This window comes from Impatiens glandulifera, chromosome 5, assembly GCF_907164915.1.
Source record: "Impatiens glandulifera chromosome 5, dImpGla2.1, whole genome shotgun sequence".
NCBI classification, from domain to species: Eukaryota; Viridiplantae; Streptophyta; class Magnoliopsida; order Ericales; family Balsaminaceae; genus Impatiens; species Impatiens glandulifera.
This window is the reverse complement of record NC_061866.1, coordinates 49,070,384-49,082,279: the sequence shown is the minus strand read 5'-3', so window position 1 is coordinate 49,082,279 and position 11,896 is coordinate 49,070,384. Positions and strand designations below refer to the sequence as shown.

The following is an 11,896-nucleotide window of genomic DNA, read 5'->3' as shown; positions in this document are numbered from 1 at the left end:
AAGTTGTTCTTATTTGAGTAATGGCTATTCATTAGGGATTCTTAAAGTAGAGACTTATTGAGAAAGAGTAGTTGTCATTTTCTATTGTGGAAATTGCATCTCCATTATGCTTAATTGCTATTTTGTAGAGCATTTTGAAGCTTGATCGGTTCATGTTTGGAAGTGGTGTTCATGGTATAGGAAGTTTGGATTGATGGGTAAAAGATTACCTTCATAGATAAAAAGTGGTAACCATTTTTAATATTGTCTTTTTGGTGGCTATATAACTTTGAGAGGAATAATAAAATATTTAAGAATAAGGGTTAACTAAATAACTAACTATATGCGCATACTAATTAAAACGTCTTATGTTGGTTGTATCGTGTTCCTCTTATTGACTTATGTTAATAGTTTCGTAATCTTCTTGATATCCTTATACTCTCATCTTGATATGTAACATGATGTCTTTGATTAGTTTAGTTTGTATTGTTGTAATCGTTGACCTCTAAAACATCGCAATAAACAAAATAAAATAGTTAAAAGTGATTAATTATTAATATTAATAGAACATGCATGCACATGATTTTTATTTTTTTTAATAAAACATGCATGCACATGATATTTGATAGAGAATAGAAAACTCATTGATCAAAATATCTTGAGGAGGCAGCTTTTAAATGTGGTCATTATCTTTGTCTTTATGTTTGTAATTGTCTCTTAATTAACTAACCAATAAGATTAGTGCAGCTAATGAAGTCAAAGACAGGTATTATCAATTATTTATTATCATTAACTAGTAGTTATCATATATGTACATTTAATTGTTAGTTGAATTAAATCCTTATCTCCTTCTCTTCTACACATTTTCTAATGTTTTTTATACCAAAATTATATTGTTCTTTGTTTAATCTCATATAAAAAACTTAATTTCTAGATTTTAAAACAATACAAATCATATCTTAATTAAATCTATCCTTGCTCATTTTTTAAAAAAAATAAAATGGGACAACGGATTAAATATGTAACCCGCAAACATACTTAACCATTTAACCAGACGCTGAACTTGCCGCCTAACGGGCTTAAACCTAAGAACATAGAGTTAGTATACACCTCTTATTGTCGCTAGAATAGAAGAGAGGATCTACCCTTGCCCATTATTTCATTCCATTTGAATTCTTCTTGAATATTGAGTCATAGAATATTTTAATTACAACTAAGGCTATTAAAATCTCGAGTTGACTCTTAAAATCTTACGATTTCATATGTTTAACGAGTCTAATTTTAAGTAACTCTTACGATTTTAAATTTACGATAATAAAATTTTACGAGGTTATAAATAATTTTGATTTTACGATTTTATATAATTTTACTTTCAAAAAACAAATTTATATTAATTAAATTAAAAATTAAAAATATTATTTATTTAAATTAATTAATATAATTAATTTTATAAATATAATTTTTATAGTGTTATTTACTTATTATTTTTTAATTAATTTTATATTAAAATATATAATTTCTTTAAATTAACTAAGTACAAAATACTTAATTATATATATAAATAAAAATAATATATAACTATTATTTTTTCAAATTAAACTCATACGATTTCACGTAAACTCTAGATTTTATAAGTTTACCACTTGTTAATTATTATACGCAAATTCTCGATTTTAACAGCCTAATTACAAACCAAAATTTTTTGATGGTAAGAAATTGATCATTAACCATCATAACCTTAGGGTTTTGTCTCATGTAGAGACTTTTCCTAGTATTTGTATTGAAAGATGTGGCAATTCAGGACAATTTATTAATACAAACTTTAAAATTTTAAGAAAACCAAACAATATCCCAAATGTAACAAGTCCATGGCCATAATGAGTTGAAAATAACTTGGGCAAACTGTGTTCAGTACTTAAGTTCTAACTTAAATAACTGTGTTTGATAAAAAAAGAAAAAGAAAAGTATACCCTTAATTCATAGATGGAACAAAAATCCAAAAGGCAGATCAATTTTAACTGAATCATAGAAAAACCTTACTTCTTTGCTTTCACTTCTTTGGCTGGCTTGTTGACAAAGGGCATGAACGTCTTTCCACCCATGAAGGGTTGAAGTACTTCGGGAATATCAACACCATCCTCTCTCTGATAATTCTCGAGGATGCAACACATTGTCCTCTCCGTTGCACTGAGAGTGGAATTCAACAGGTGTACATATTGCTTCGCTTGTTCATTGCCCTGTATATTCAACCATTGGTAAATAAATTCACAGCAAGATTAAAAGTAAAATAAAAAAATAATTTACTACCTTCTTCTGTCCATATCGAATCTCTAATTTTCTGGACTGATAATCTGTACAGTTTGAACATGACACCAGTTCCCTGTAAGTGCTCGAGGAAGGGAACCAAGCTTCTAAATCATACTTCTTTGCAGCAGCATCATTTAATGCACCAGACACTATAGACACTACATGATATGGAAGTTTTAGCTGCAATCAAGACAAAGAAGAATCCCATCATTCATTTAGCTGCTCAAATTTGAAACTAGACGACAGTTGATATTTTGTTGATGGTGAATTATACGAGGTTATTACCAGCTGATAGAATTCCTCAGAATTATTAATCATTTCTTCATGCATGTCCCAGGAATCATTGGCATTAGGGGTTGTGATGCAGAATTGCTCCACTTTCTCAAATTGATGAACACGGAAAATCCCTAGGGTATCTCTACCGTGTGAGCCAGCCTCCTTACGGAAACAAGACGAATATCCCGCATACCTAAACATACGTGAAATTCAGCACTTTAAATCATATTTTAAATTATTATAATTAAAAAAAAAGGGTTGGACATTGTTTTCAGGCAACACCTAATCGGTAATTGAGATGGATGGATCCAATCATCTATATGATATGCACAGAGGGGCTGTTCAGCTGTTGCAATTAGATATTTGTCTTCCCCCTCTCCGGTAACCTGAAGTAGCCATTTAGTTCAGGAATAATTCAAATTGAATAGGTGGAATAGGCTTCTCTGAACATATACATTAATAGAATTTACCTTGTAAAGTTCTTCATCAAACTGAGCTAATTGAGCACACTTTGCCATGATGTCTTTTCTCATAAAGAATGGAGTTTGCAATGGAACATAACTCTTTTTCCCCAAGAAGGCTAGGGCAAAATTAATAAGGGCTTGATTTAGGAGCACACCATCTCCTTTTAGATAGAAACCTCTACCTCCAGCAGTGTTGGTCCCTAAAAGTTTCAGGCATTTTTTAAGTTTAGTAGCGGAATGAACAATTATAAGAACCTGAATACCTCCATATAATTATGGTAAAGAACAATTTCTCAACAGAAGAATTTGCAGTAAACAGCTTATCAATAGCAAAGTTATTATCTCATAAATACACAAAATTCAAATGTATTGATTTTGTGAAATTCATAGTTTTGCAGAATTGTAACTTTTCCAAACATTGTCAAATTCTAATTCCAATTATCCAAACATGGCCTAGGACATAGTTGTCAATAGCGCCCGTAGCGCTAGCTATAGCGAATAGCGTAGCGTAGCGCCCACTTGTAGCTATAAGGGGCTATAGGCTACGCACTTTCAAATAGCCCCGCTTTTGTAGCTATAGCTCCTATAGCGCCAAAAGCTATTGCCCCTTGTAGCGATGCTTTTACAAAATTAATATTAATTATGACTTTTCATCTCCCCAAAAATTTTAAATTTCAAAATTTTTTTTGACTCTTCCTCTTCTTTTATTCTCTTATTATTTTTTCCTCTCTAGTCTTTTCCAATTATTTTCTCTTCTTTCCTCTAATCTTATTTCTACATTTCTTCTCTAGCCTTTTCTTATCCCTCTTTCTCTTCTCTAGTCTTTTCTTATCCTTCATTCTCTTATTTTCTCTTCATCTACACATTTAAGAAGCTTGAAGGCAATCACATCTAAGTTAAGGGGGAAAAGACCAATAGGAACATCTAACACATTTGATATTTTAGATGAATTTGATTACAATGAAAAAAGTGAAGAAGAGAATGATGCTAAGCATTATGCAATTTCAAATGAAGAAGATGATCTCGATTTTGATGATGAAAATGATGACAATGAATTTTAGATTATGTTTTGAACTTTTTCTAGTTTAAGAATTGATGGTTTTTTGTTTTGAACATTTATTTTTGTGATGTTTTTTTATTTTTGATATTTACATGTTTTTTACGCTTTATTTTCAAATAGCCCTCGCTACGCTATTCGCTTTACGCTATAGCTATGAGCAGCTTTGGCGCTATTTAGCGCTATACGCTATTGACAACTATGGCCTAGGAGTAATCCTTGGATGTTGTTTCCTTTTAGTCTCCATTTTTTACATCTTCGTAATTTGCAGTTATAGGAATGGATTTTCATTCAAGGAGAATTGGCAAGCTAAGGGTGATAAAATAATATACTATCTTGCAACAACTACTCAATTCCAAGTACTAAAAACAACTGAAAGTGAATCCAAGACAATTATGAATTACTTTGGAAAACAATTGCAATCAAGTAAGAGACCTATTGGAAAACATAAACAGATATAAGAAACCTCAGGCAACACAACAGTTACAAATAAATTTTATTAATTTGACAAGATTTGTGAATAATTGGGGCAAAGCAACACATAAATACCTTTCTTGGTGTCAGCAATTCCAAGAAGCTCTACAAGATCTACATGATTTTTCAGTTTCGGTTCTGATCTCTTCTCCCCCCAAGTTCGAACTACAGCATTGTTCGCCTACATATTTCTCAAATAGTTTTGAAGGATGTGATTACCTACTGAAATATTCACAATACTCTGAGTTAGCACTCATCATACCTCATCATTACTGACAGGAACAGAATCATGAACCAGGTTTCCAATTATTTCCAGCTTTGAATATAATACAGTGCGTGCTTCCTGCACTTCTATCTCCTTTTCTGCAGTCTGCTGCTTGTTTTCATCAGTGTTTTTAATCATCTCGCTTGCATCCCCACCAGCCTATTTCAAAACCAATCATCGATGATTAAGAACATAGACTTGCATCCTACACAATATGTGCATTATATGACGAAACAAATAATGATTTCTGGTGCCAAACTAATTTCCTCAATTTGTTAGGCCTATGTAAGTATCCATCCAGTCTCTAAATGTTCATAATAGAGAAATAGTTCAACAAATAATTAATGTAGAATATTTCAAAGATAAGAACATTTCATCCTTGATCCAAATGCAAATCCAACATCTTAATCCAAATAACACATAATGAATTTGAAATTAAATCCTAACATTTCAAGTCAACAGGTAGATAAAATGCAATTACCCTTTACAAACAAAATGAATATCAAGAACAATTCAAGAAAGATGATCTGTTACTTACTATCTTGAGTTTGGCGATGCCTTTGTTTATCCGGTTAAAATCTTTCCGGAGATTGTCCAGCTCGAATTGACCTGAATAAACAGAGAAAAACCCATAAACACGCAACAAAATTAAGAAGAGGAAAAGGGAAAGAGGTGATTACGCTGTCTCCATTCCTTGTCGAGACGAATAACCTCGTCGACAACCTCAACATCAGCGAACCTTCGGCGTTGGGACTCGCGTATAATCTCAGGGTTGTGGCCCTTATCTTCCCTGAAGAGGTTGATGTCCAGCATTTTTCTATCTCTCAAAAAGCTCCGTCGACTTCAATCCTGAAGAAGAAGAAGAAGTGAAAGGAAATGATGTAGCAGCCGACAAGGAAATGAAGAAACAGAAAGATGAGCAGCTAGGGTTTTGGAAAGAGGTAGTAGTGGACTATTCTTTTAAAATTATTTCTTTCTTTTTTCACCTATTCATAATATAATAATTAATAAGAATAAATTTGAACAATGGTATTAATTTTTGAATAGTAATCTATATATATTAAATCACTAAATAGCTCTATTTTTGTTATTAGAATAAATATGTCTTAAATTTATAAAAATAAGATTAAATTTGAAAATATATTAATCATATAAATATTATTATCATTTTAACTGTTGAGATATAATTAATTTTAAATATTATTTTCACATTTTGTACTATAAATATATATTAATAATTAAATGTGAATAGACTTTAATATTTTTTTATAATTAATAGAAAAAAATCAAACACTAATAGTATTAAATCAATTTTTAAAATATGAATATATTAATAAACACAATTATATATTATTTTATATTTTCACATGACTAATTATATACCAAGTAATAATAAAAACGGTTTATTATAAGTTTTACTACATAGATAATCAATAAAGTAGATAAAAAATTATTAAGTCTGATTTTAATTAATATTTTATATTTTAAATTTATAATAATAAAAATTTACAAGTTTATAAATATTTTTGATTTTACGATCTTATATTATTTTACATTTAATAAATACAATTTTATATTAATAAAGTAAAAAATATATATTATTTATTTATTTAAATAAATATATATATTTTTTTACAGTACTATTTATTTATTATTATTTTTTTAATTAATTTTATATATAAATTTAATTATATATAAATAATAATATATAACTAATATTTATTCAAATAAAACTTTACCATTTCAAATTCTCGATTTTAAGAGTTCAAGAACATTTTAAACTCTGACTCAAGGCTGTTAAAATCTCGAGTTAACTCTTAAAATCTTACGATTTTACGATTTCACATTAGGTTAACGAGTCTGATTTTAAGTAAACTCTTAAATAGGTAAACTCTTACGATTTTAAATTTACGATAATAAGATTTTACGATTTTACGAGTTTATAAATAATTTCGATTTTACGATTTTACTTTAAAAAATCAAATTTATATTTAAAATTAAAAAATAAAATTATTGGTTATTTAAATTAATTAATTAATATAATTAATTTTGTAATTATAAATTTTTATAGTGTTATTTATTTATTATTATTATTTAATTAATTTTATATGAAAGTATATAATTTCTTAAAATTGGTTAAGTATAAAATATTTAATTATATATAAAAATTAATAATAATATATAACTATTATTTTTTCAAATTAAACTCTTACGATTTCACATAAACTCTAGATTTTACGAGTTTACAACCGGCTAACGATTCTACGTAAACTCTCGATTTTGAAAGCCTTGCTCTGACTTTGATATATTTGTCCCGATGGGATTTGAATTCAGCCTAATAATGATAATAATAAGGCCTCGGAAATCATTATCTTTTATGTTGTCCAGTAGAATTAACAATGGACTGATTGATGGATGATGTTTCCAGCCCATTAATGCTTTTAAAACTTGGAGAATCGCCCATATAATTTCGGTGTAAAGTCCATTATTAAATTTCACAGAGAGCCCATTAAAGACTTTGTTTTCGTTCAGTCTCACAAAAACCCTTAGGCCCACACTCCAATCCCTCCCTCTCCTGATTGTCCGCCCTAGTATTTTGTAAAAAAATAATAATAATTTTGAAACATACAATTTCTTTTATTTGACTTTTAATCTCTTAAAAATTAATTATTTTTTTATAATTAATATGACTATTTTAATCTATGTTTTATTTTTATTTTGTTTGAAACAACATGTCCCACCAATTTTTTTAAAAGGTACAAATTAAAGACAAACATTACCCCACAATTAGCTGAAATAAACTAAATTCAATATAATTTTAATTGCATATTTGATAATAATATCTATATCTATCTATAACTATTAATTCCACATTTTTATAAATTGGTCAAACTTGTTGAATCTTTAGTACTTTCTTTCAATTGTTAATGACAAATGCATGTCACTCAAGTTGATTTCATTTCATACTCTTCTTCTTACATTTGAGAAAATTCTTGAATTTATTTCCTTTAAAATCCCATAAATTATGGCAGCAAAATAACATTATATTTGAAAACCCAGTTTTTAATAACATTTTCTTTATTTGAATATGTTGACCATTGTAGACTGGTATATCTCCACTAAAGTTACAGTGAAATTGATTATACATAAATTCACCAATAACCAATAACATTATAGTAAAAAATTTAAAAAAAATGGAACTAACACTTTTTTAGTTAATTTTTTAAAAATAATTTAAACATTATTTCATTTCCCTCATTAATTATCAATTCATTACTCAAAATATAAATATTTTTATTTTTATTTTATAGTTATATATTACTATCTTTAAATATTTTTACATATAAAAAATAAAATAATATAAATATATATATATATATATATATATTATTAAAATAATCACAAAAGATGGCCTAAGAGCATGGAAAGTCCACTACAGGTCTCATTGATTTCACTTCCTGCACCTTATATAGAGAGGGAGACCATTCTCCATTATTAGCCTATCCAATTTTCTTGTAATCTAGCTCTTTATTATTAATATTGAATAGTTTCATTTATATTTTATTTAATCTAAAGAAAAATAATAGGTCATGCTTAAAATAGTTTCAAAATTCAAAAGATGTTCATGAATACGATATGAGAGCATTTTAGGGTAATTAGGTTTCTAACCCTAAATAATTCGACGAAGTGTTATCAAAGTCGGCAGGTTCCTTCTTTATGAATAAGTTGTGTAAAAACATGTTTTTCTGTATGAATAAGATGTGTAATAGCATGTTTATGTTATTAGTGACAGTGATTTTATTGATAGCAGTTTCTATCAACTGAATTGGCCTAAGTAGTTAGATCTCAGCATAAGAGAAAATTAGTTACGGTGGAAAAAAATGTTAAGGCACTAGTCTCTTAAATACCAATTTATCTGAAATGGAAAATAATACTCGATGAATTTGTTAAACTCTTTAGATTAATTTTTATTCTCACTACCCTTACTCTTATGTACTATTACTATTACTCTAATATCGATCTCATATTCTATTCTAATTTGTTCCATCGATTGCAAGTTCTATAATCGTTCTTCTCTGCTATTCTGTAGTTAGTAAGATACTGTCATAATTTGAGTTTATATATTATAGAATCTTATTTTTCATTACATCATAACATGATAAAATGAGTTCATTCATAAACATATCTAAACAATTTTATTTTCAAGTGTAAAGTGTAAGTAACAGATATACATTAAAACTATTATAAAAACTTTTTTTTTCAAGCTTTTAAAGTTTTAACTAAGCTAATAATTCTTACCATAAATAATTTGGTGAAGAATAAAATAGAAAAAGAGAAAAGAGGAACGACCTCAAAACAAGGGTTTTTGTTTTGAAACATCCCTATCATCATTAAGGCATAATTAGCCATCAATTAATTAGGTGCCCGGCCAGGCCAGTTGACAGTGGGGAGTGAGCTAGCTAGAATGACCAACCACATATCAACACGTTTCGAGCCCTTGTCAGATTGAAGTTAGGCTACACGTGGTCTTGTCTCCTCAGTCCTTATCGGATCGAGGCATGCAGGACCCACATCTCCCACAAGTGGTTTGACCCAGGCTGAGTCAGTGCTGTGGGACTGGGTAAAGTTAACCTATCACCGTTTAAATGGAAAGCTAGGGTTTTTCTTCTCCATTGATCAGTCTACATCCGCCATTAATGTCTCCTTTCTTTTCTTTTCTTTTTTTCTCCCCTCCTCGTTCATCGGGTTTCCTCTCGCTCCCCCCGATGCTCCGCTCCCGCTGACACCGACAATTCCGGTCTCTATACATACATACTTACGTACGAACTCTTCGATCTTCATCCCATCTCATCTCAAACCCATCCAACGGTCATCATTCATCCATACTTTATGCCCTAAATAGCATGCAAAAGCCCTGTTTGTTTGCCCCTTACTTATAAATTTTATTCCTTTTGTTTTTACCCTAATTAATCCTTTTCAAGTTTTTCAAATTCAAATCTGAATAATTTTTTTTATATATATATAATTTGTTGACTGTAGTGTGTAGTAGGGTTGCATTGGTGTCCAGCAAAGCAAATTAGGGTTGCAGAAGGAACATTTATGAGGAGAGAAAGAGAGAGGTGAAAAAATATAGTAATAATTAGGTAATGATGAAAAAGACCCATTTTCATGAAAAGGCAAATCTTCAAGGTCTACTGTTTCCTTCTTTTGAGTCCTCCATTTTCTTTTGTCTCCACACAACACCTTTCTACACACTTTCCTTTGTCTTATTGCCAAAATGCTACCATTTTATTTATTCATTTATTCAAATAGTAAATTAAATATGCTTTGTTATTCAAATTCATTGGCTAAATAGGTCAAGTTCAGAAATGGTGCATAAACAAAGATATTATGTTTAATTTTTCATTAAAAACGCTTAAACTTGTAATTCGGATACTTGAACAATATTAAAATATAAAAGATGGAAAAAAAAATGGAAGCAAGATTAGTTACACCAATATTATCAAATAATTACAATATAAGAAAATAAAATAGTATTACCTAAATACATTGACAGGTTTATTATATATTTTACCCGTTCAAGGACATCACTACTTTGATGTTGTTGTTTTTTCTAAAAAATACTCACCTATCATATTTGATTTATTTTCAATAATTTAATTTATTAATTATTTTAAATTTTAAGTACAAAAAAAGACAATATAATATTCTTCAAATAACCTACCTCATTATAAACAAGATTTATTTTATAAATTCAATAAAATTTCAATTATATATAACATGAAACAAGTTGAAAGATATAAGCTGGAATAGCTCAGTTGGTTAGAGCGTGTGGCTGTTAACCACAAGGTCGGAGGTTCAACCCCTCCTTCTAGCGAATGTTATTTTTTATCTTCTAAAGAACTTACGAGTTCGATATATCTATTGAGTAACGTTTTTTCCATGTTATACTTTGTCGTTGAACAACTTTTGATCAATTATAATATGCATGAACCTTTTTTATAAAAAAAAACATCAAGAGACATTTTTCAATGTATTAAACATAAACTGAAATAACTTAGTTGGTTAGAGCGTGTGGCTGTTAATCAAAAGGTCGGAGATTCATTATCAATGTATTAAAAATAAGCTGGAATAGCTCAGTTGGTTAGAGCGTGTGGCTGTTAACCACAAGGTCGGAGGTTCAACCCCTCCTTCTAGCGAATGTTGTTTTTAATCTTCTAAAGAACTTACAAGTTCGATATATCTATTGAGTAACGTTTTTTATTTCCATGTCATACTTTATCGTTGAACAACTTTTGATCAATAATAATATGCATGAACCTTTTTTATAAAAAAAACATCGATAGACATTTTTCAATGTATTAAACATAAACTGAAATAGCTTAGTTGGTTAGAGCGTGTGGCTTTTAATCAAAAGGTCGGAGGTTCATTATCAATGTATTAAAAATAAGCTGGAATAGCTTAGTTAGTTAGAGCATATGGCTGTTAACCACAAGGTCGGAGGTTCAACCCTTCCTTCTAGTGAGTTTGATATGACCTATTGAGTAATCTTTTTTATTTTTATGTCATATTTTGTCGTTATGTTAAAATTTTGACCATTATAATATACATCGATCTTTTTAAAAATAAATAAAAATCTACGAGACATTTGTCAAAGTATTAAAAATAAGTTGAAATAACTCAGTTGGTTATAACGTGCTGTTAACCACAAGGTTGGGACTTGGGGGTTCGATTTTTTATCATTTATATAATGCATCGATCTTTTTAGAAAAAATAAAAAATCTAAAAGACATTTATCAATGTATTATGAATAACTTAGTTGGTTAAAGTGTGGCTGTTAACCATAAAGTTTGAGGTTTAACCCTTTCTTCTATCGATTAATGTTTTTATCTTCAAATAAACGTTTTTTATTTTTTATTTTTTTAATGTAATATTTTGTTGATATGTTAAGACAAATTTTGATCATTTATAATTATAATATGCATTAAACTTTTTTAAAAAAAAAAACTCTAAGTGAGATTTGTCAATGTATTAAAAATATGCTTAAAAACAATATTTTCAAAATATTAAACT

The 11,896-nt window shown here is 28.8% G+C and overlaps 1 protein-coding gene and 2 non-coding genes across 3 annotated transcripts; 2 read left to right on the top strand and 1 right to left on the bottom strand.

Annotated features, from left to right (window-relative positions):
* Positions 1-1,702: 1,702 nt before the first annotated feature.
* On the bottom strand, positions 1,703-5,724 carry LOC124939908 (serine--tRNA ligase). The gene is made up of 9 exons (XM_047480370.1): positions 5,503-5,724; positions 5,361-5,431; positions 4,820-4,981; positions 4,633-4,738; positions 3,033-3,226; positions 2,845-2,948; positions 2,572-2,755; positions 2,287-2,466; positions 1,703-2,216 (listed from the first exon to the last, which is right to left on the bottom strand). Exons 1-9 carry the CDS (start codon positions 5,633-5,635, stop codon positions 2,016-2,018), a joined length of 1,335 nt encoding a protein of 444 aa, XP_047336326.1. The 5' UTR covers positions 5,636-5,724; the 3' UTR covers positions 1,703-2,015.
* A 4,902-nt stretch (positions 5,725-10,626) lies between these two features.
* TRNAN-GUU lies at positions 10,627-10,700 on the top strand. Its single transcript has one exon. It is a non-coding gene; the product is annotated as a tRNA-Asn (tRNA).
* A 248-nt stretch (positions 10,701-10,948) lies between these two features.
* On the top strand, positions 10,949-11,022 carry TRNAN-GUU. The gene has a single exon. It is a non-coding gene; the product is annotated as a tRNA-Asn (tRNA).
* The last annotated feature ends 874 nt before the right edge of the window (positions 11,023-11,896 follow it).

Coding starts and splice junctions, on each gene's coding strand:
- LOC124939908 (XM_047480370.1), bottom strand. CDS start 5,635: ATGCTGGACATCAACCTCTTCAGGGAAGATAAGGGCCACAACCCTGAG. Junction 5,432..5,502: donor CGACAAGGAATGGAGACAGC/GTAATCACCTCT, acceptor CTGTTTATTCAG/GTCAATTCGAGCTGGACAAT. Junction 2,467..2,571: donor CTGAGGAATTCTATCAGCTG/GTAATAACCTCG, acceptor TCTTGATTGCAG/CTAAAACTTCCATATCATGT.